The 22,313-nt window shown below is 50.3% G+C and overlaps 1 protein-coding gene across 10 annotated transcripts in view; it reads left to right on the top strand.

Annotated features, from left to right (window-relative positions):
- SERGEF (secretion regulating guanine nucleotide exchange factor) overlaps window positions 1-22,313 on the top strand; it is a 277,657-nt gene that overhangs the window by 55,419 nt on the left and 199,925 nt on the right. For all 10 annotated transcript variants that reach the window (XM_055142485.1, XM_055142484.1, XM_055142483.1 and 7 more), the window contains one exon: window positions 14,196-14,362. In XM_055142485.1, coding sequence (XP_054998460.1) covers window positions 14,196-14,362 — 167 coding nt within the window. The remainder of the gene's footprint in view (window positions 1-14,195; window positions 14,363-22,313) is intronic.

The raw sequence follows: 22,313 nt of genomic DNA, 5'->3' as shown, positions 1-22,313 counted from the left end.
TTGGGAAGGGGGAGGTATTTGTTTGGGGGCCGTGCCCAGTGGTGCTCGGGGGTCACTCCTGGAAGGCTCGGGAGACCCTAGAGAGCACCAGGGGATGGACCCAGGGTCGGCATGTAAGGCAAGCCCCCTGCCGCTGTCCCATGACTATTCTTTGCCAACTGGCCTTAGAGACGGTGTAATGTTCATCCCAGCACGGCTTCCTCTCCTTAGAGTTGCCCAAGCCCTTCCACGCTGGTCGTCTTCCTTTCCATCGTTGTCCTGAGGAAGTCAGAACAGTTTTGTGGCCCCTTGTGAGTTGACTGAGGTCCCTTTGATGCACGAACCCTTCTTTATTTTTATTTTTTTATTATTAATTAATTTATTTTTAATTGAATCACCATGAGAACAGTTACGAAGTCTCAGTCATACAATGATCAAACACCCATCTCTTCACCAGTGCACATGTTCCACCACCAAGAACACCAGTATACCCCCCTCCCACTCCCCACCCTGTCTGTGTGGCAGATGATTTTCACTTTACTCTCTCTTTACTTTGATTACATTCAATTTTTGACAGAGAAGCCACTATTATTATTTGGAATTTCCCCACCCCCCCAACAATCAGACCTGTCGAAAAGGCATCATTAGATCATTTGTTTTCTATTGCTGATAATGAAGAGCATATGATGTTGCACGGCTGCAAAAGCGGCCGAGCAGTTTTGGAATTTTGGTATTTTAGTAATTAAGTCCAGAGGTATTTCTGCCAGCAGCCACTGCATTCTGAGATTGGTATGTGTGCCTCTGGGATCATGGCAGTTAGGAGCGGAGGAGCTGTTCGTGTCTGGACACTCGGGGTCTCATTTGGGCGGTGAGCAGGACCGGTTCTGTTCCCCACCCCTCATTGCGAGATTTCCCATGTGCCCCATCACTGAAAGCTCCTACCTCTCTGTCCAATTGGCTCTGAAAGGTGGCGGTCACCATGCTGCCACAATGGGAAAAGGCCAAGGGACAAAAACCCTTCCCCTCCCAGGGCTGCACGGGGCCGTAGCTTAGTTCACAGTCCAAGAGTATATCTGCCAGCAGCTGCTGTGTGCCGAGATTGGTTTGTGTGCCTCTGGGATTGTGGCCACTCGGGGGAGGAGGAGCCATTCCTGAGTGGTTTTTTTGTATATTAGGTTTGGAGAGATAGTCCCGGTCCCCACATACCAGAGCCATGTTAGTAGAAGCTCAGTGTCGCCGGGATTCCATTTGGAGAAGGCGGGGAGACTGCACCTCCTCCGTCTGGGGCACCCCGGTGTTATCGGCTCAGTTTGGGATCCGGAGCATTCTCCGACGACCCTCCTTTAAAAGAAAGTCTTGGTGCTCTGGAGAAAAAGCCCCAGGCAGGAAGTCAGGAGCAGCACCCTGGTCCTGGGCCCCTCCTGTCCCCCTTTCCCATCATTTCTTGGCGGCACCCAGGCTCTGTTCCATGTGGATTTGCTCCCTGTCCATCTTCCCCTGCCCTGGACCGTGTGCTTCACAGGTTAGGGGGCTGATCTGCATTGTGGCCCCTGGACAGCACCTGGTCAGGCGGCGGGGCAGGGGCGTGGCATCATGCTCGCTTTGTCATTGGCTGAATCTGATAACCGCCAACCGCCACGCCCTGATTCTGAGTTGTTTGCGTGAGTCGGGAAAAGTTGTTCCTCTCTGTCATTTCTCTCTGAGGAATGGGGGGGGGGATGGTCTCAGTGCTTGACTCACTTTTGTCTGCAAACACTCAGCACCCCTCTGGGCCTGGCCCCATGCAGGGGGGAGAACAAGGAGGAGGAGAGCAAGTGTCCTGCTTTCCACTGGAGTTGATGTAATGGTTGCTTTGATCTGTCACCTTTAGTGGGCCACAGGCCCCCAGATACTTGGTAGTCTCTCCTCACTCCACCCCCCCCCCATCACACCTGGAAGTATTCAGGGCTTACTCCTGGCTCTGTGCTCAGGGATCACTCCTTGTATTGCTTGAGGACCATATATGGGTGCCAGGGACTGAACCTGGGTTGGCTGTTTGCAAAGCAAGTGTCCTACCTGCTATATTATCACTCTGCCCCATTCAGTGTTTTTTGGATTTAAATTCCTTAAATTTCACTATGGACTGTAGCGGTAGCACAGTGGGTAGGGCGTTTGCCTTGCACGCGGCCAACCCGGGTTCAATTTCTCCGTCCCTCTTGGAGAGCCCGGCAAGCTACCAAGAGTATCCTGTCTGCTCGGCAGAGCCTGGAAAGCTCCCCGCGGCATATTTGATATGCCAAAAACAGTAACAAGTCTCACAATGGAGACCTTACTGGTGCCCACTCAAGCAAATCGAACAACTGGATGACAGTGCTACAGTGCAAATTTCACTATAGTTGAGGCAATGTAGTTATCACAATGTGACCATTTATGTCTTGGTTTACAAAGTTACTCTTCACCTCTGCCCCTACAGTGGTGAAGGTTCACTTCCACCTCATTTTTTTTTTTTTTTTTGGTTTTGTGGTCACACGTGCTGATGCTCAGGGATTACTCCTGGCTCTGCACTTTGGAATCACCTCGGCCATTCTGGGAGAGTGTCTTTGGAGGAGATGAATGAATAGTTGACTGTGTCAAGCAGGTTGCCTTCCCTCATCTGGGCGGGCCTCATCCAGGCAGCTGAGGGCCTGAGTAGAAGAAAAGGCTGCTCTCCCCCAGCTGAGAGACAGTGTTCCTGCCCACCAGCCTTTGAGCCAGTGGCTGCCGAGTTCAGATTTGCCAGCCTTCCTCAGGGGGAGCCAGCTCCTTCTCATAATCCCTCAGCAGCGGCCAAAGGGCGGGCAACATAAGACACGCCACCACGCAGCCTTCCACGGGTTAATGGCAGAGGAGGCGTCGGAGCAGAGGGCCGAGCACCGTGCTAGGGACTCGTAAGGAAGGGATGGCAGATTCTGAGGGGAACGGTGAGGGGCCACGGGGTGCTCTAGGGAAGTCCTGGCCTTCGAGCCTTAAGAATGAGAGGAGCCCAAATGAGGAGCCCTACTAGCCGGCTGGACCAGCACTGTGGACTGGGGCCTGCCTGACCCCGAGGACGCGCTGTGCAAGAGACCAGGAGTGAGCCAAGCAGGAGGGGGCTTCCCGAGATGCTTTTGCCACATCAGGGAGAAGACATCATCTCTCCGTGCCTCTGCGTTTGGCCTGGGCATCCCTGCGGGGTATGGATGGGCCCGCAGTCAGGCCGGGGGCTCCTCCAGATGTCGTCTGCCCTGGCTGGTATCACTGGCTCCCCCGACTTGGCAGCTGCAAAAGCCAGCGGGGGAAATGAAGCAGCTGCGCGGAATGATGACATGTTTGGGGACTCTGACCGTTGCCACACGGGCCAAGGCTGAAGCTGAAGTCGCCCCCTGACCAGGCGGTCCTCATGCCCCAGGCCCATGCCCGGCTTCTCCTGACTCTCATCAGCTCCAGAAGACCTGGGGAATGCCCACTTTGTTTTAGGTTCCATGCGGTATTCAGGGGCTACTCCTGCCTCTGTGCCCAGCACTGCATCCCTGGCAGAGTGCAGGCTGGGGATTGAGCCGGGGTTGACTGCATGCGTGGTCTTAACCCCTGTGCTATCTCTCCAGCCCAGGAAGTTCACTTTTTGTTTGTTTGTTTGTTTGTTTTGTTTTTAAGTTTGTTTTGCTTTTTGGGTCACACCCAGCGATGCTCAGGGGGCACCGCCAGGAGTAACTCCTGGCTCTGCACTCAGGAGTTACTCCTGGCGGTGCTTGGGGGGACCACATGGGATGCGGGGATTCAAACCCGGGTCAGTTGCATGCAAGGCAAATATCCTCCCCACTATACTATTGCTCCAGTCATGGAAAGTTCGCTTTTGAAGGGGCAGTGTGGCCTAGTGGGAGGGGGCTGGCATGACCTCGAGGGCGGGGCAGTGGCTGAGGTACCAGCCATGGAACTCTGGGCCTGAGATGTAACCTCTCTCTGCTTTAGTTTTCTCAACCACAGCTTGAGGAACTGAATACATGCCTGCCCATGGGGTAGTTTTGTAGAGCAATCGGGACAACCCACATAAGGAATTTAACATGAAATAAAAGTTTAAACATAAGATACTAGTTATTACTGCTGTTGTCATTATCATTCAGTGTTGCTTCATACTGGTCGTGTGATCTCGAACAAGTTATTTGATCTTTGTGATGTGCTTCTTTTTCTGTAAAATGGGCTCTCACCTGGCACTTAGGGTTGATTAAATTGTATAATTTAAGGCAGTGCCTAAAATAGTTCCACACAGTCGCTCTCCAAAAAGAAATTTCCCCCAACCTCTCATATTTCTGTTTACTCTCCTTGCAGACTGCTTCCCTTCTTAGTTGGGTAGCTAATGTTTGGGAATTTTGTTCCCATGTTAACTTTAAAAAAGACTCTTAAGCCTTTTGCTTGGCGACAGACATTTTTCAGATTTGGAGACCTGAGAAATTTTGCAAAAGAAGGTCACCAAGCATTCCATCCATATTGGAATCGCCCATATCCCAATTTGGGGTGTATAATCTCTTATTTTTTTTCTTTTTGGGTCATACCCGGCACTGCACATGGGGTTACTCCTGGCTCATGCACTCAGGAATTACTCCTGGCGGTGCTCTGCTGGGAATCGAACCTAGGTCGGCCGCGTGCAAGGCAAACGCCCTACCCACTGTGCTATTGCTCCAGTCCCTGTAACCTCTTATTTTTACTTTTATAGAGTTCCCTTCTCCCTCTCAGACTTCCTAAATTGAACTGTTTTATTAAAAAAAAATTAAGAAATATCCTGACAGGATGTAGAGTCAAGTCCTGCTTTTTTCTTAAAATTGTGAACTGTAGTAGTTGATTTCTGTGTTGTTATTAGGGTGAATGTCATATTTTGGGACACTGGCCAACCTCTTCTAAGGCTGCCTGTGAAATTAAGTTAGATACCACTTTAACTCTGGAGCGGTTTTAGAGATCGTTGTCAAAGTTTAGGTTAGACGGCTACCCTGGAGTCATCTCTTCCTGTGGGGATGGGAGGATGAGGCCCCTAGCAGAGAAGGGACCCCTTGCAGGCTGTGTGGCCTGGAGTGGATGCTGGGTCTGAGTCCAGGTTCCCCGTGTCCCAGGCTGTGTCCCCTTCCTTCTCCACCTCTGCTCAATTCATCGCTCTTATCCATTGCTCTCTCTGGTTCTTGTCTTGTCTCCTGGTCTTAATTTGTGCATGTGGTCGGTCCTTCCCGTGCTTCTGCTGGGCCCCGGGATAGGGGGCGGGGGCGTAGCTTGAATCCTGAAACTATCCAAAAATTCTGCGATAGAGCCTATTTCTTTATCAGTAGATAAAGAAATCATCTCAGATGACCCTGAGACTTCGGTAGAAGAGAGTCAGCGGAGAAGATTTGACAAATTGGTAGAAGCTGGGGGTGGAACTCTGGAAATCTTTGACAAGCTGTGATGTTCAGTTTGGGAAAATGTTAGTAACTGGGGCTAGCATTTGCTGTTTCTCTGTATTTGTTGCCATTGTGATAGTTGCCACATAAAGTGTCCTTGCAACAACGTGACAAGGTAGATGTTCTTCCCATTTGGCAAATGTTGAGTGATTTCTCAAGACCACGAGCTCAGCCGGTCAAGGATGAAGTTCAGTAAGTAGAGAACAAGAAGTAGGCAGGTGGAGACGACTCGATTATTTGTTCAGTCAGGCAGCAGATTGATCAAAAACCTGCTTTTTTTGGTTTGGTTTTGTTTTTGCTTCAGAGCCGTGCCTGGCAATACTCAGGGATACTCCTAGCTCAGGAGTCGTTCCTGATGGTGTTTGGGGAAGTAATGGTGCTGGGAATTTAGTTAGCTAAGGGCCTCACACATGCAAGGCAACTACTGATTCCTTTTTTTTTTTAATTTGAGCACTATTTTTAATTAAAAAATTAATTTTTTTTACTTTCATTAAATCACCATGAAATACAGAGTTACGAAGTTGTTCATGATTTGGTTTCTCAATGTTTCAATATCCACCCCCTCCTAGTTTTACGTTTTCCACCATCAATGTCCACAATCTCCCTCCTGCCATCCCCCTCCCCCCACAACCTGCCTCCACGGCAGGCACTTCTCTCTATCTCTCTGTCTGTCTTTGTCTCTGTCTCAGTCTCTGTCTGTCTGTCTGTCTGTCTTTGTCTCTGTCTCTGTCTCTCTCTCTCTGTCTGTCTTTGTCTCTGTCTCTCTCTCTCTCTCTCTCTCTCTCTGTCTTTGTCTCTGTCTCAGTCTCTCTCTCTGTTTGTCTCTCTCTGTCTTTCTCTTTCTCTCTCTTGTTCTCCCCTCCTCTCATTCTCTCTCTCTTTCCTTTTCGGCATTATGGGTTGCAATGCAGGTACTGAGAGATTATCATGCTTGTTCCTTTACCTGCTTTCAGCACTCACTTCTTGTCCAGAGTGATGATTTCCAAATCTCATTGTCATGGTGGCCCCTTCTCTTTCCTAACTTCCCTCCCACCCCACCCCCGCCCCCCCTGCCTGCCACTTGAGGCAGGCTTCCAAACATTGGTTGCTGGTTCCTGTCCCTGGTCCTGAGCCCCTGCTTTGAGCTAGACTGTGTACCAGCCTGTAAGGATGAGTGAAAGCAAACTGTTTCCACCCCATAGCGCCAACTCCAATGGGCAGACAGACACTCTGCAAACCCTTCTGTGAGTGGATTTGTGAGTGGATTTGCTCCCTGTCCATCTTCCCCTGCCCCGGACCGTGTGCTTCACAGGTCAGGGGGCTGATCTGGGTTGTGGCCCCTGGACAGTACCTGGTCAGGCGGGGCTGGGGAGTGGCATCATGCTCGCTTCATCATTGGCTGAATCTGATAACCGCCAACCGCCGCGCCCTGATTCTGAGTTGTTTGCGTGAGTCGGGAAAAGTTGTTCCTCTCTGTCATTTCTCTCTGAGGGATGGGAGGCGATGGTTTCAGTGCTCAACTCTCTTTTTGCCTGCAAACATTCAGCACCCCTCTGGGCCTGGCCCCATGCAGGGGGGAGAACAAGGAGGAGGAGAGCAAGTTCTGTGCTTTCCACTGGAGTGGATGTAATGGTTGCTTTGATCTGTCACCTTTAGTGGGCCACAGGCCCCCAGATACTTGGTAGTCTCTCCTGACTCCACCCCCCCATCACACCTGGAAGTATTGTTGGTAAGCGCTGAAGGGTAGCCCCCAAGCCGAGGAGCATGATTTCTGGGGTTACTGCTCACGCGAATCTGATCTGGGTTGCATGCTCAGCAGAACTGAAGAGTGGGTAGATGAGATGAACCAGATTGCGTGCCATGGAGACAGAGGGAAGCCAAACAGAGGCCTCTGGAAGAACAGCGTGAAACCGCCTGGCTGCTCCCAGCACCCGTGCTCTGCGCGCTCCCCCTCAGCTGGGTGACCCATGGGCACGGTGTTCCATGTGACATTTTCAGGCATTAGAGATGGGAAGAAAGGGTTGTATGGTCTATTTCTCTGCCGGAGCCATGCGTGATGTTTTCAGCACATCCACCTCTATTGCTATAATTTTCATCTTCAGTGACATTCTGGACCCTTGGGGGACAGGATTTGTTAAGAAAAGATGGATGTTCCTCAGACGGCAATCTATCAACCTGTTTTCTTGTCACCTTTAGGACCCTTTCCCGAGAACAAGGTAGACAGTCCTCTTGGGCAAGAAGCTCTGAGAATGTTGCAGTGGCTTCTCACTGAATCTGTGTGGAGCTCCTGCCTTTTTCACAACTTCAGGCAGTCTTTGATGAACAGCAAAGAATGCTGGTTCCTTGACTAGTTCTTATCCATCCCTCCTCCTACAGCTCCCTTTTTAAAAAAAAAAAATTATTAGTGAGTCACCGTGAGGTACAGTTACGGACTTACAAACTTTCGTGCTTGCATTTCAGTCATACAATGGTCGAGTTCCCATCCCTCCACCAGTGCCCATTCTCCACCATCAATGGTCCTGCATCCCTCCCACCACCCCCATCCCATCCCCCCTACCCACCCCCCGCCTCTGTGGCAGGGCATTCCCCTTTGCTCTCTTTCTCCTTTTGGGTGTTGTGGTTTGCAGTAGAGGTATTAAGTGGCCATCATGTTCGGTCTATAGTCTATTTCCAGCATCTCCCATCCCAAGGGGGCCCTCCTAGCACCCTTTACTTGGTGGTCCCTTCTCTATCTGAGCTGCTTTCCCCCTCCCCAGCACTCCTATTTCTCTTTTGACCTCCGAGCACCCTTTTCTCTCCATTCTAGTCTTGGTACCTAATAGTCTTTCGCCCTATTTACTTCCTCTTTATTTGGGTCTGACTGTTTGACAAGATGTTTGCGAAAAGCCCGAGAAAAGTAAAATCGTTTGGCAAGGAAGTAGCATTTCGAGCCTCCCATTGAGAGGTTGGCTGAGCTGGCATGTCTGCACCTTCGTCTGTTTCATTGACCGACATCACCATCTGAGCACTAGACCCGGAATCCTGAAATCTCAGCATGTTGCTTATTTCCTCCCCTTTCTCTTAGGTCTGATGGGGTGCTAAGCCTTGCGGATTTGTAAACCACCCTCCTAACCGCCCCCACCCCCGCCAACCCCCTGCCCAACTTCAACCCTAGTTTTAGCCCTGATTCATCTTAGGCTTTGTGTGAATTGTAAAAAAAGGTAGTGTTTCCTTCCTTCCTTATTTTTTTTTTTTTTACTTCCTAGCTCTGTAACTTTGGCTAAGTGCCTTGTTCCCTGACAGTAAAATGGGGCTGATGGAAGTACTGATCTCATGGGGTTATTGGGAGGGGAAGTTGGAGTCTTTATAGAGAATGCTCAGAACAGAATGCTTGGGCACCTAGAACAAAGTGTTAGTGAGGAACATTATTATTGCAGGTTCCTGCAGATCCTTTGCTCAATGTACCAGCCCCAAACATCTCTTTGGTCAGATCTCACCTCTGCTTAAGAGTCTGTAGTCTTCCCCCATGGTCTGTTGAGCAGTGCCTCAAAAAATGAGTGTGGTATGCCAAGATGCAGAAACAGAAAATGACAACTTCTTTTGTTTGTATCTCGTGTGTGTGTGTGTGTGTGTGTGTGTGTATCAAATTCTTTCTTGAGAAGGTGGGAGCTTCTCAGGAAGCCTGGGGGCTACTCCTAGCAGTTCTCAGCCAGCTCGGAAGGAGGTTCAGTGCTAGGGCCTGAAGATGTCATGCTTTTGGGGTCCTGCAGTACTGGGGACCCCCAGGGCAACCTCAGCAATGCTTGGGAGCCTCCCGGCTATCCTTAGCAATGCTTTGGGGGCCATATGGTGTTAGGGATTAGATTAGGGTTGGGCATGGCCATCCTTTTTTTTTAATTAATTAATTTATTTTTATTTTTTAATTAGTGAATCACCATGAGGGTACAACTACAGATTTACACATTCTCATGCTTGTGTTTCCCTCATACAATGTTCGAGAACCCATCCCTACACCAGTGCCCATTCTCCACTACCAATGAACCCAGTATCCCTCCCACCCCCCAATCCCATCCCACACCACCCCACCCTGCCTCTGTGGCAGGGCATTCCCTTTTGTTCTCTCTCTCCTTTTGGGTGTTGTGGTTTGCAATAGGGGTATTGAGTGGCCATCATGTTTAGTCTCTAGTCTACTTTCAGCACGCATCTCCCTTCCCGAGTGGGACATCCAACCACATTTTACTTGGTGTTCCCATCTCTATCTGAACTGTCTTTTCCCCAGGTGTGGCCATCCTTGAGGAATGATACATATTCCAACTTCTCTTGTGTACCACACTGGCACATGCTTTAAGAATTGAACCAACATACAGATTTTGGTGATAGGGTAGGAAAATGCAAATAATCGAGTTTGGGGACCCCAGGTCTGGAAGTTGGGAGCCAGCCCCCTAGCCTGGTTCTCCCTACCTTTTTTCCTCGCTGCCCATCACTGTCGCTCCGACTTGCCCACCCGCCCTGGTGGACTGATGCCAATGTCTCATCCTTCTTTCCACTCCTAGAATCCTCTCTTGCTCTCCCATTTCTTTTTCCCACCCAAGAGCTCATCTTCAGGGCCTCTTGCTCCATCAAGCTTGCTGGGGCCATCTGAGCTTGAAATGCTTCCCCCTCACTCTCTCGATGTGATCTGTCGGTGCTCACTTGGCCCCTGTTGTTTCCCACTTTGCATTGAGACCTTTTGCCATGTCTGTTTCCTGCCTCTACGATTGGTGATCCTCTGAGGCATGTGCCTTAAGATGGTATTTCACTCACCGACTTTATTTTTAGCTGTTTGTCATTTTCTTCATTTATCTGGAGACACATACCTGTTACTTTTCAGATGACATTAATGTCTATATATTTGTATTGCAATCATACATACTTTGAAGAGAAGATTCATCAGTTGCGTTTGTGATCAGAATCTCCTTGGATTTGACAGCACGTTTCAACTTGAGGCAAACATTTGTCTACGGTACCTCAAAGAATATATATATATATATGTATATATATATACATATGTATGTATATGTATATATATTTTTTTCCTCACTGATTCCAGGTGACCTAAAATCCTAACGCTGTGTTTAAAGCCTTATTCCGGTGCTTATAGTCTTCAGTTCTGCACGGCGTCCTTCCCAGGAGCCCACTCCAGTGTGGAAAGCTGGATGGTACACAGAACATATCCACCTAATCTGGGCTTCTCCCCTCCTCAAACACTGAAGGAATGGCTCTTGCATCAGTCAGTCTCATCTGTTTTTGACAGCAGCTGTGCAATTATTGGTGCTTCCTTTGGTTCTGGAGTCAGAAAATGCAGGTTTAGAGGCGGAGTATACTTATTGCTGGTTGTCTGGACTTGACCAAGTCATTTAACGTCATGTTTTTCTCCTCTCCTCTCCCCTCCCCTCCTTTCCCCTCTCCTCCCCTCCACTCCCCTCTCCTCTCCTCCCCACCCATCCTCTCCTCTCTTCTCTTCTCCCCTTCCCTCCTCTCCCCTCCCCTCCACTCCCCTCTTCTGCCCTTCCTTCTTCTCTCTTCTCTAATCTCCTCCCCTCCCTCCCCTCCCTCCCATCCCCTCTCTTCTCTTCTCCTTTCCTCGCCTCTCCTCTCCTTGCTTCTCCTCTCCTTGCCTCTCTTCTCCTCTCCTTGCCTCTCCTCACCTCTCCTCTCCTCTCCTCTCCTTCCTTTTCCTGCCTACCCCTCTTCTCCCCCCTTTCCCTCTTCTTTCCTCTCTTCTCCCTTCCTCCCTCCTCCCCCACACCTCCCTTCTCATCTCCCTCTCTTCTCCCTCCCCTCCCCTCCTCTGCCCTCCTCTCTTCTCTTCCCTCCCCTCCTCCCTTCTCCCCATCTCTTCTCTCATTTCCTCTCCCTTACCCTCAACTTACCTCCCCTCCTCCCTCCCCTCCTCTCTCCTCTTCTCCCTTCTCCTGCCCTTCCCTCTTCTCCTGACTTATCTCTCATCCCCCCTCCCCTCCCCTCTCCTCTCCTCTCCTCTCCTCTCCTCTCCTCTCCTCTCCTCTCCTCTCCTCTCCTCTCCTCTCCTCTCCTCTCCTCTCCTCTCCTCTCCTCTCCTCTCCTCTCCTCTCCTCTCCTCTCCTCTCCTCTCCTCTCCTCTCCTCTCCTCTCCTCTCCTCTCCTCTCCTCTCCTCTCCCTTCTCCTTTCTCCTCTCCTCCCCTCTTCTCACCCTTCCCTGCCCCCCGCCCCCATCACTGAGCTGCATGCCCAGCTCCATTTAACTTCATCTGTAAAAGTTTTAGTAATCTGTACTTCACAGATTTAGCATGAGAATGAATAAAGATAGTATCTATGAAGGCACTAGACAACTCACCTGGGAGACAGCCTGTAAATAGCTGCCCATTGAAAAGACAAAACGAAAGGTGCTCCTCTGTTTGGGGTGAGCCTTGTGTTGGCGGGTCTGTCCTGAGGAGGCACAGGTAGAGCATGCACAACCAAACCTGACTGAGCAGCCCCGGGGCTGGAGACGCCGGCTGGACATGCCGTCGGCCTGGTTTCTGGCTCGTCTCTAATATAGAATGTTGATGGCCTCCCTCGAGAGCACGCAGATTAATTAGTTAATCTTTGTAAAGTGCTTCGAAGGTGAAAAGTGCTATGTAAGTGAAATGGTTGGATTGCTATTGGAGATGAAATAATGGTAGCACCCTATTCTGGCTGTCTGGCCTCTCTTGGACATCCAGAATCAATAGGAGGGAAAGTTCTAAGATGTTTTTCTTGATAAGGAAGGATTCCCTGTGGGATTCGTGACATGACTCTCTGTAACCTTACAGGTAGCGGACTTGCCAGCAGAGGGGTGCCCGAGTCAGTTAAGGCTAACGGTCCTGGGCCGGGAAGATAGCGCAGTGTTCAGAAGCCAGCTTTGAACCCTGAAGGCACATGGTCACCCCAGCACTGCTGGGTGTGGCCCTGAAGTACCACTGGGGTGGCCCTGGTGGTCCCCAACACCGCACGGCCTGCGCAGCACTCTTTCCTCGGGCCCTAGCAGGAGCCACCCAAACCACTAAGTACTGCTGGGGGTAGCCCTTAGGGTTTCTGAGCACTGCTTGGGAGTCCCTGCTTCATATGAAGAGAGCAGCTTCTTGGCGTTCTCCTTGGGGACTCCCAGCCAGCCGGCTCGGGGAGAGGCACCGTTGCCAGTGTGGGATCCCTTGCCTGTGGGTGCTTTGTGGTCTAACCCTGCCGAAGTCTAGGAAGAGGGTGGAGTGGGTTTGGGGCCATTGTAAATTATCAGTGTCACGTGGTCCTAGAGACTCGTAGGAGGAGCTGTGTGTGGCTTAGCTGTGCAAGCCAGGGGCTGATGCAAGGAAGACACGTCTGAACTTTCCGGCTGTTAAATGGGAACATGGCACTTAATGAGGGTAATAATCCAGTGACTCATGGGCACGTGACTCTCATCCTTTCCGTGGACAGTTGGGGAGTCTAGAAAGGCTTCACAGAACAGGTGGCACACGAGCTGAACTCTAAAGGCTGAGTCCAGATGGATGTTTTATGGAAAGGGCATCTCTGCTAAAAGGAGCGACGCATGTGAAGCCATGAAATGGCACATCTGAATGGACCCACTCCCAGTGCTTGTGTATCCCGGCGCCCCACCAGGCTTCGCTCCCTTGTGGAAGAAACTCAGACGCGTGAGAGATTCCCAGGGACATATTGGTGTCTCCACTGGGGTCCCAAACAGATTGATCCTGGGAACTATCTCCCGTCAGAGCCCTGTCTTCCTACAGTACTCTGACATTTCCCCCGTGAGTCTGTGGTTGTTTTTTAAGCTGACACCAGAAACCATATGTTGAATGTGGGGCCAGATGAAGCTTTGATACCAAACACAGAGTATGTAGTAGATTTGTCTAGAAATTTAATATGCATTACTTGGTGTTTTGTCTCTTAAGCAAAGTTTTTCTTTGTTAAAATAAACATGTATAAAGAATTTATACGGCGCACATGGTTATGCATATTTATTGCAGAGAATCTGTTAATAATCTATGCCTCATCGGATTTTGCATTTCTGTTGAAATAACAAATGTCGTACTTGGAACAACTGAATGAGCTTGGCGAATTCTCTTTTATCAAGGAGAAGAATGTCCATTTATCTTTTCCCAAACTTCATTTTCCTCTCTCATCTTTCGCACTGGCCAGCAGCCCAGGTGGTATTGCATCTGGAGGGCCGAACGCTTTCCTGGCTCCCGATGAGCCTGTCTTTTTTCCTCTCCTTTCCTTCCTTCTCTTTCCTTTAGCACTTGCATGGGGACTGTTAGAATTGCTCCTTTGGGTAAGGCCATAGACTCAGGGAGGCTTTTATATGTTATATAACATAGGAACTCTATGTGACACGGAGGGGAAAATGCACAGACCCTACTGTTGAGCTTAGAGTTAGGCCCTAAGGGACTGAGTGGAGTAAGTCGGGATCCTGGGGAACTTCCAAGTGGCTGGCTAGATGAGAGGGGGGAGCCGGGGAACAGACATCTGGGCAGAGCCTAGAGGGAGGGTGTGTGTGGCGGGGCTGGGCGCGGCTGTACATGGCTGCTGTGTTGCAGGCAGTCTCGCCCGTGCTGCAGTCCTGGCTTTAGGATAAGCCTCTGATGCTCATCACCTGTTTGGTCTTGATTCCCCTCTCTGAGCCCCAGTTCCCTTACCTGTAAAGATGTGAATAGTCACGCTTCCTTCAGAGGATCATCGGCAGGCTCCTGGCGCACAGCGTTTGTATTAAAATAAATGTTCGCACTTTGTCTTGTCATTCCTTGCCTGCCCATGAGATCACAGCTGTGGAACAGAGCCTTAATTCAAACACTGTTTGTTTTTAGAAACTGGCAAGGTGTTTACCTGGGGCCGGGCTGACTATGGCCAACTGGGGAGGAAGCTGGAGTCCCAGGAAGGCCGGAAACTACAGAAGCAGGATTCGTCCCTCTCCTCCTCACCGCCTCAGAAGAGCTCACCTTGCCCTCTTCGTTGCTTAGCTGGAACAACGGAGGTAGGAGGTCGCTTTGCAGAGGCGTCTCTTCTCCTGGTCTTTCAGGGGAGGCCCTTCCCTGTACTTGAGTCTATAAGCATGGCTGTACATCCCAGGCTGAAATCCGAAGGGATCATCCCTTGCCCTCGAGGTTCTCGTGACTCCATGTGGTAGAAAAAGGCAGCTGGCCAGGCCACTGAACTGCATGGCATATCGTGTGTGAACTCGGTTTAGTGAGGCGCAGGGCCCAGGGCTTGGGTTAGGCTCTGAGCCGTGCCTTGGGTGGCATTCAGATTTGAGCAAGTGGCATTAAGAGAGAAGAGGCGTTTCAGTTTGAACAGAGTCCCAGGGATAAGGAAGAGAAGAAAATGTTTGGGGGACCACTGGTGTATGGTGTATCTGTGGGAGTGAATGTGAAGTAATATCAGAGAGATGGGTCGGAAGCTGATCCAGGGGGCCCTTTAATACAGAGCTAAGTATTTTTGCACTTCTGTTTATATTTCCCAGTGTGGAGAACGCTATAGTTCAGTTGCTCACTCCAGCCCCTTTAGTTCCCTGAAATGTCTTGAATTTCTACATCCAAGGCAGGAGTCTTAATTTCTCCAGGGGGGTGTGTTTCTGTTGCTGAATTTAAGTTTCTTTCTATCTTTATGTTTTTGGTGTTTTGGGCCACACTGGTGGTGCTCAGAGATTACTCCTGGCTCTGCACTCAGGAATCACTCCTGGTGGTACACGGGGGATCATAAGGATGCAGGGGATCAAACCCAGGTTGCTCATGTGTAAGTCTAAGTCTCAGCCTGCTGTACTATTATTGCTCTGGCCCTTCTTCTTTAGTTAAAAAAAAAAAAGGCTTAAAGTTTTTTGTTTGCATTTTTTGTTTTGTTTTGCTTTTGGACTACACTAAGCAATGCTTAGGATTTACTCCTGGTGAGGCTCAGGGGACCGTATGGCGTTTCAGGGATCAAACCCAGGTCCATCATATACCAGACAAGCACTTCACCCACTGTAATAGCTCTCTGACCCCAGATTAAGTTTTTGTTTTTGTGCCACAACCGGGCTATGCTCAGGGGTTACTCCTGACTCTGCACTCACTCCTGGCTGTGCTCAGGGGACCCCATGGGATGCCAGGGATGGAACCCAGGTGCAAGGCTTACCTGCCTTAGCTTCTGTACTATCACTCCAGCCCAGCCACAGGAAGTTTTTAAGAAGAATGAATATGCCCACCTAGGAGTTGAGCCTCTGAACCAAGTTGGCTTAATGAAGGGAGTCAGTCTTCATTCAGAGTCTGTCAAAAAATTAATAAGCAGTTGAGACGTTCTGTAATTAGCCTCAGACTAATTACAACCCTCTCTGTACCTAGAGGACTTCCGTCCCCCTGGAGCCCGGCTGGCCTCCTCCTTCCGGGTATGTAGGACGGCTCCCAATTTCTGCTTCCTACCCCAGTCCTATTTCTCCTGGGCCTTGCCTCAGTGCTGGGGCGGATCTGTCTCTGTTTTTCTTGAGTTGAAAACATCTTCAACAATCGCGCCAGGACAATTTAGGCTCAGTAGTAATAAGATCAACCATCATTTTGCCATCCCGTCCAGCTGGATTCCATTTTGCGCGGGGAACATGTGTGTGTGTGCTTTGCAGACTTACGGTGATCGAGTTTATGATGCCTGGTTTTCAGCCATTCATTTTAATCACAGATGTTTTGCTTTGTTTCCTCTTGACCCTGAAGTTGATTGGGAATGGCTGGGCAATGGCATGTGACTTTAAAGTTCTGGAATTTTCCAGATCATTCTTTGACTGTTGGGTGGTTAGGTTATCTTTCCACCTTCCCTTATTTTTTGTCACTGTGGTAGACTCTGCAGTGAATAACCAAACAGTTTCCAAAGTCAGAATCTCGGAGATGATGTTACAGGGGGTAATGCCATGAGTCTCTTGATGGGTTTGCCGAATGTCTCCAGTTTCTGCCTGGGGGGGGCGAGGGGGGGTAGACTGTATCATCCGTGAGTGGGGAATGCAGCGTTTATGCTGCTGTTGTCTGCTTCGTGAGTTGAGGTGCTGAGCGCTCGGTACATAGTGTTTTATCATCCTCCCCCCCTCCCCGGTCTTACCCAGAACATTTAAGGCTTTGAGGTCTAATAACATAGCAAAGGTACAGAGGCTTCTGGGAGTTTTCCAAGTTTCTGGTTTTATCGGCAAGCTGAGGGTAATAATACCTACTGCAGAAGGTCATTGATGAAGATTACAGCATAGTTCTTGGCATGCAGCAGACGCTGGAAGTTGTTGGTTCTTTTCTCTTTGCCCCAGGAAAGCCTTTTAACCTGTGATGACTATTGATATGCAGAAATATGACAGGCGCAATGACATACAGCATGGCACTGAGGTGACTTTCACGTAGCTTCTCATCAGGGCAGTCTGAGGAGTAGACTTGAGGCCCCTGGCAGCTTTCTCCTAGGCCTCCTTGCCCTTTCTGCTCCAGTGCCTGGGGGCCACTGTGTAAATTGGCCCGTCTCTCTGCAGAGCCCAGAGTCCGGACTATTTTCTGCTGGTAAATTGGGTCTGGGCATTATCTCTGGCTCTCTGATGTTCAGCTCTTACCTGTGGGATGTTTCGGTGCCCGAGGTCAAGAGACAGGCTGGAGGGCAGCTCTAAGCCTCTAGGAGTGCGTTTACCTTGGAGAAAGATGAGAGCCATCTAATCTAGATGCTTCCCTGGTCGGGGATGTGATCAGGGAGGTTCAGGGACACCTGGGGAGAAAGGAGCAGTCTGCAACTAAGCTGATGACTCCGGCCTTCAAGGCCCTGAGTGTGGTATGGAGCTGACCGCTGCCTTCTGTGTCCAGGGCATAAGCAGAGCTGTCTGGTCAGGGACCTCAGGTAGGACATCGGCCCAGGAAGGTCCGCAGGGACAGCCAAGTGGAGGGGAAAGCACCGGAAGACAGGAGTGAACTGTGATCGAGCCATCCTGCGCTGTTCGCGAATAAGAGAAAACAACTAAGCACATTGGTGCTTCATAGTTATGCTGGACCAGGCAGTGAACTAGTGTATTTGACATATTATCTCATCCTCCCGATTATCTGGATACAGAGGTCATAATCATCAGGGATCGAGGCGACCCAGGACTTAGGTCATGGTGCCTGGATCACATAGGAGGTAAACAGCAGGCTGGGACTGGACATCCAGGTCCTTCTGCCTTCTGTGTAACTGCAATGTTCTTGGCTCTATCCCTTTGCACAGGCAGAGGCAACTGAATGACCCCTCTAGCAGCCTGGGAATCAGGGTCTCTGCTTTCCTGAGAGTCTCAAGTGTGTGTGTGTGTGTGTGTGTGTGTGTGTGTGTGTGTGTGTGTGTGTGTGTGTGTGTGTGTGTGTGTGTTTCCTGAGCTATATTTCATCATTGGCCTGGGAATGACTTTGGGATTTTAGACCTACAGGGCCCTTATAAATATTTCCACAGTGCTGAAAACTATGTGCTTTATGCACCAGGTGGGTGAAATATCTGTCTCTAAAATGGTACTGTAGCTCGAGAGCCAGGGCTGGAAAATTCCCAGGGTAGCCCGGTAATGGGGATGAAGCCCCATGCCCACACGAGGCCAGGGTGTGTGGGAACAGTTTGGTTTGTTTGCTGTAACAGACATAAACCACAGTGGCATTTTGCTTTGCTGTGCCGAGTCGGGGCTGCTAGCTGCACGATTCCTGAGGAAATCTGGGTTTAAACCCTACCTGAAGGCAGAAGTTTGCACTTCACTGTTGGGCACAAGTGCCTCTGTTTACCAGATGGGTACGCTGGGCTGCCCCCAAATTCTGAGGCATCCGGAGCTGGGCTCCTGGTCTGTCAGTGGGACTCTCAGAAGACATCCTTGACCTAAGGTGAACAGCCTCGGAGAGGATGCTAACTAGACTGGGAGGCAGGTGGCCTGGGTACACACTTTGGTTCTCCTCTGACCGAGAAATCTGGGGTGAGCTGCATTTCCTCCTGGACCCTTCTTTGTGAGAGCAGATGGTCCCTATTATTTCCTGTAGATTTAGAGTCCCTTCCTTCTCCAATTATTTTGTTTTGTGGCTGGCGGTGCTCAGGGCTGATTCCTGGCTGTGCATTCAGGGATCTCTCTTGGCAGCTCTCGAGGGACCATATGGGGTGCCGGGGACAGAACCAGAGTGAGACACATGCAAGGCCTTATCTACAGTACTATCTCTAGCTCCCTGTTGCTGATTCCTTACTGAATCATGATTTGGAGCTCTAGCGGGTCTTCAGTGTCATCTCCAAGATCCCCTCCGCCTACCTGCCGGCAACATACATGTGGGCCTCTCTGGGCAGATTAACCGATGTGGAAGTTCCAGGCTCTCGTTCCATTTTAGCTTGGTTCTGCTTCTTTGTTTTGGCTCTGTTCTCTGCCCATGATCCTTGTCTCTGAGCCCTTCTATTTCTTTCTTTAAAAAAAAAAATTGGGGGGCTGGAGTGATAGTACATCGGGTAGGGCGTTTGCCTTGCATGCAGCTGACCCAGATTCGATTCCCAGCATCCCATATGGTTCCCCAAGCACCGCCAGGAGTAATTCCTGAGTGCATGAATCAGGAGTAACCCCTGTGCATTGCCAGGTGTGACCCAAAAAGCAAAAACAAACAAACAAAATTTATTGAGCCACCATGAGATTCACAGAAAGTTGTTCATGATTGGGATTCAGTCATTCAGTGTTCCGTCACCTGTCCCTTCACCGGTACACATTTCCCACCACCAGTGTCTCCAGTTTCCTCCCACCCCTTCCTCCCAGCCTGGCTCTATGGCAGGCACTTTTCTTCTCTCTCTGTATCTGTCTCTGTCTCTCTCTCTCTGTCTCTCTGTCTCTCCCCCTCCCATCCCTCTCCTTTTGGGCATTACAGTTTGCAGTACAGGTACGGAAATGCTACCCTGTTTCTCCCTTTACCCACTTTCAGCACTCAGTGCTTGTCCCCAGCCCTTCTGTTTCCGTTTCAAGCTCTGGCACTTAGTAGGAGCTCCTGCTCCCAAGTCCCCGGCCTTCCTGTTCTGTTCTGCATTTTCCTGGCCCTGACCCTCCCGAGACCTCCCGGAGCCCGCAGCGCAGCTCAGACACATCCCCGTGGCTGTGCCCTTCCTGTTCTGAGCAGGCAGATAGTGGGACATCACCTTCCCGACTCCCCGCCTGCCTCTTGCTCCCCCAGCTCTGTGCCTGCTGCCCTACTATCTCAGCCTCTCCTGGGGTTGCCTCCTCCTTGGTGTGGGGCTCTCGAGCATTCTCTTACCAGCCCAGTGGACACCTGCCTTGTGCCCACAGAGACTGCCCGGTTATGTTGGGTGGAGAGACAGATAAATATGAAGAGTGTAGCGTCTTTGCCCCAAAAGACTTGTAAGTGTGTCAATAGATCCTTACTGTGCTGTGTGAAAAGTGCTGTTCGTATGTGTCTGTGAGGCTGGGGAGTGGTGAGTGATGAAATGACCTAATCTGAAGACAACAATAAAAGAAAAGTGTGATTTGACAAGGGATTTTTTTTTTTTCTGGTGGGAGTCATACTTGGCAGTGCTCAGAGCTTACTCCTAGCTCTGCACTCAGGGGTCACTCCTGGTGTGGCTTGGGTGACGATGGGGATCAAAATCAGGTTGGCTGTGTGCAAAGCAAGCATTCTACCGACTATACTATTGCTCTGGCCCCCGAATAGATATTTTCTTATTTGTTTGTTCTGGGGAGGGGGGGTGGAACGTGGTTGGTTCACACCTGATGATGCTCGGGTTACTTCTGTACTCTGCACTCAGGAATTACTCCTGGCGGTACACGGGGGAATATATGGGATGCTGGGACTCCACCCATGTCGGCCGTGTGCTAGTACCCTACCCATTGTACTATCACTCTGGCTCCTGAATAGGTTTTTAAGAAACAAGATGTTTTTATTTATTTTAATTCTGTTGGTTTGTCTTGGGGCCGTACCTGGCAGTGGCTCAGGGCTTACTTCCTGGCTCTGCATTCTGGAATCACTCATGGTGGGGCTCTGGAGACCAGATGCAGAGCCAGGGATCGAACCCGGGTCAACTGCAGGCGTGGAGCATGGTAAGCACCTCACCTCCTGTGCCTCACCTCTGGCCTTTGAATCAGTGTTTTTATTTTATCTTTTTTTAAAAAAACAAAAACCAAAAAACCAGTAAGATTTAAAAAACAAAACAAAACCAAAAAACCAGTAAGAGGTTAGCGAAGAGGGCAGGGCATGGCAGGCAGAGGGGACTAATTTCCTGACTCCAGCTCTGCTTCTGCTCCTCACTCCTGGTCCAAGCAGATGGCCGCCCATTCCAGCGGGCCAGCCTGGTTCTGCCCCAGCTGTCTGTGTAGCCTGCCCTGTCATTGCTGGCTCTTCCTCCGAGACCAGTGCCGCCTGGCAGAAAATAACCTTCACGCACATTTTCTCACTTGTTCTCAGCGAAAGGCTGTGCCATAGGCCAGAGAAAGGAGTGACTCTCCCTCTCTCACCGTTGTGGCGCCGGGGACCCGGAGAGGCTTGCTTGGAATCCGGAGCCGACCCACGGCCGGTGTTTCCGAGGCCTTGCTCGGGGCTCAGTCTGCAGCCGTGGGCCTGAGTCATGTTCCTGGTTTAAATTCTGCCCACGTTTGGTTGAGGAGCACCGAATCCCAGCCGGGGAGCTCGGGGTCCACGTGCAGGCACACTCAGCCGTTGCAGCAGGAACAGGAAACAGGGAAATAAGCCGGAGTTCAGCTGGGGATCGGGTCACTGTGGAGCCCAAATGTCCTCAGCCCTTCTCTTGCTGCAGGACTAAAACTGTTTGTTAGGGGATCAACCGGTGCACAGGGTCTAAGTGGAATCTGTCAGAATGAGTGGGAAAGAAGCTATTTTTAGTTTGCAGAGTCACTCACTCGGCTGTGAGCTGAGGTTTCAGCCAGTCCCCTACGCTTTCCACGGTGTTATTTCTGAAGGAGAAACACACTTGAATGCTGTGTAAAACCCATTAATGAACCTGGAAGTTTCCAGGGCGCCTTTGTCCTGCAGCTCCCTCAAAAGGCTGCCTTTCCTGAATGACCTTCCTCCTTTCCTATATTTAATGCATTTCTAATTTTAAGTTTGTGTCAAGACCGTGGGACTGTGGTGCCCTAAATAACACAGAAATCTACCACCAGCAATCAGCTGAGACGGGAGGGCTCTGACGGAACTGAACACAGCTGGGAAAAAGCCGTTTCCAAGTAGCCCTCTGGGAGCTAACCCCTGTTGCATGCCTGATGTTCTCCGGGGAGCGTGAGGCCATGGGCGCCTGGTCCCGGGACAGCAGGCTGTAGAGGCCTCCTCCCACACAGGGCTGTGGTGTTCACCCGGCCACTGTTCCCCGGGAGAGCAGAAACGCCAGCCCATCCTTGCTGGGGTTGATGGCTCCAGAGGAGAAGTAACACAGAACCTCCAGGAGTGGCGCGGGTTGGTCTTGGGGACACGTAGAAGAGGCAGGAAGAGAGCCCCCCAGACAGGGCTTTTGTCGGAAGGAGATGGGTGAAGAACAGGACCCTATAGGCTCATGTTTGCTACCTGATTTGTTTTAGCTTTATTATTATTATTATTTTGGTTTTTGGGTCACACCCGGCGATGCACAGGGGTTACTCCTGGCTCTTCACTCAGGAATTACTCCTGAAGGTGCTCGGGGGACCATAGGGGATGCTGGGATTCGAACCTGGGTTGGCCGCATGCAAGGCAAACGCCCTACCCACTGTGCTATCGCTCCAGCCCCTGTTTTAGCTTTATATATATATCTATATATCTATATCTATCTATATATATATATATATATATATATATATATATCGCCTCTTCCTGCTCGCTGAAATACAGAGCTCCAGAGGTGAGAGCCTCGTCTGTCTTGTCTCAGGTTCCTGGATATTGAGTGACCTTGTGAGTGGGAAGCGGATGAGAGAAATGGGCTTGGCGATGTTTGCCCTTCTCGGCTTTCTCTCCTCTCTTCTTCTTATTCCCGGGCTTGTT

The sequence above is a fragment of the Sorex araneus genome, chromosome 6, assembly GCF_027595985.1.
Source record: "Sorex araneus isolate mSorAra2 chromosome 6, mSorAra2.pri, whole genome shotgun sequence".
Classification (NCBI taxonomy): domain Eukaryota; kingdom Metazoa; phylum Chordata; class Mammalia; order Eulipotyphla; family Soricidae; genus Sorex; species Sorex araneus.
Note: the sequence above shows the minus strand (reverse complement) of the source record. Positions and strands in the feature narration are given on the sequence as shown.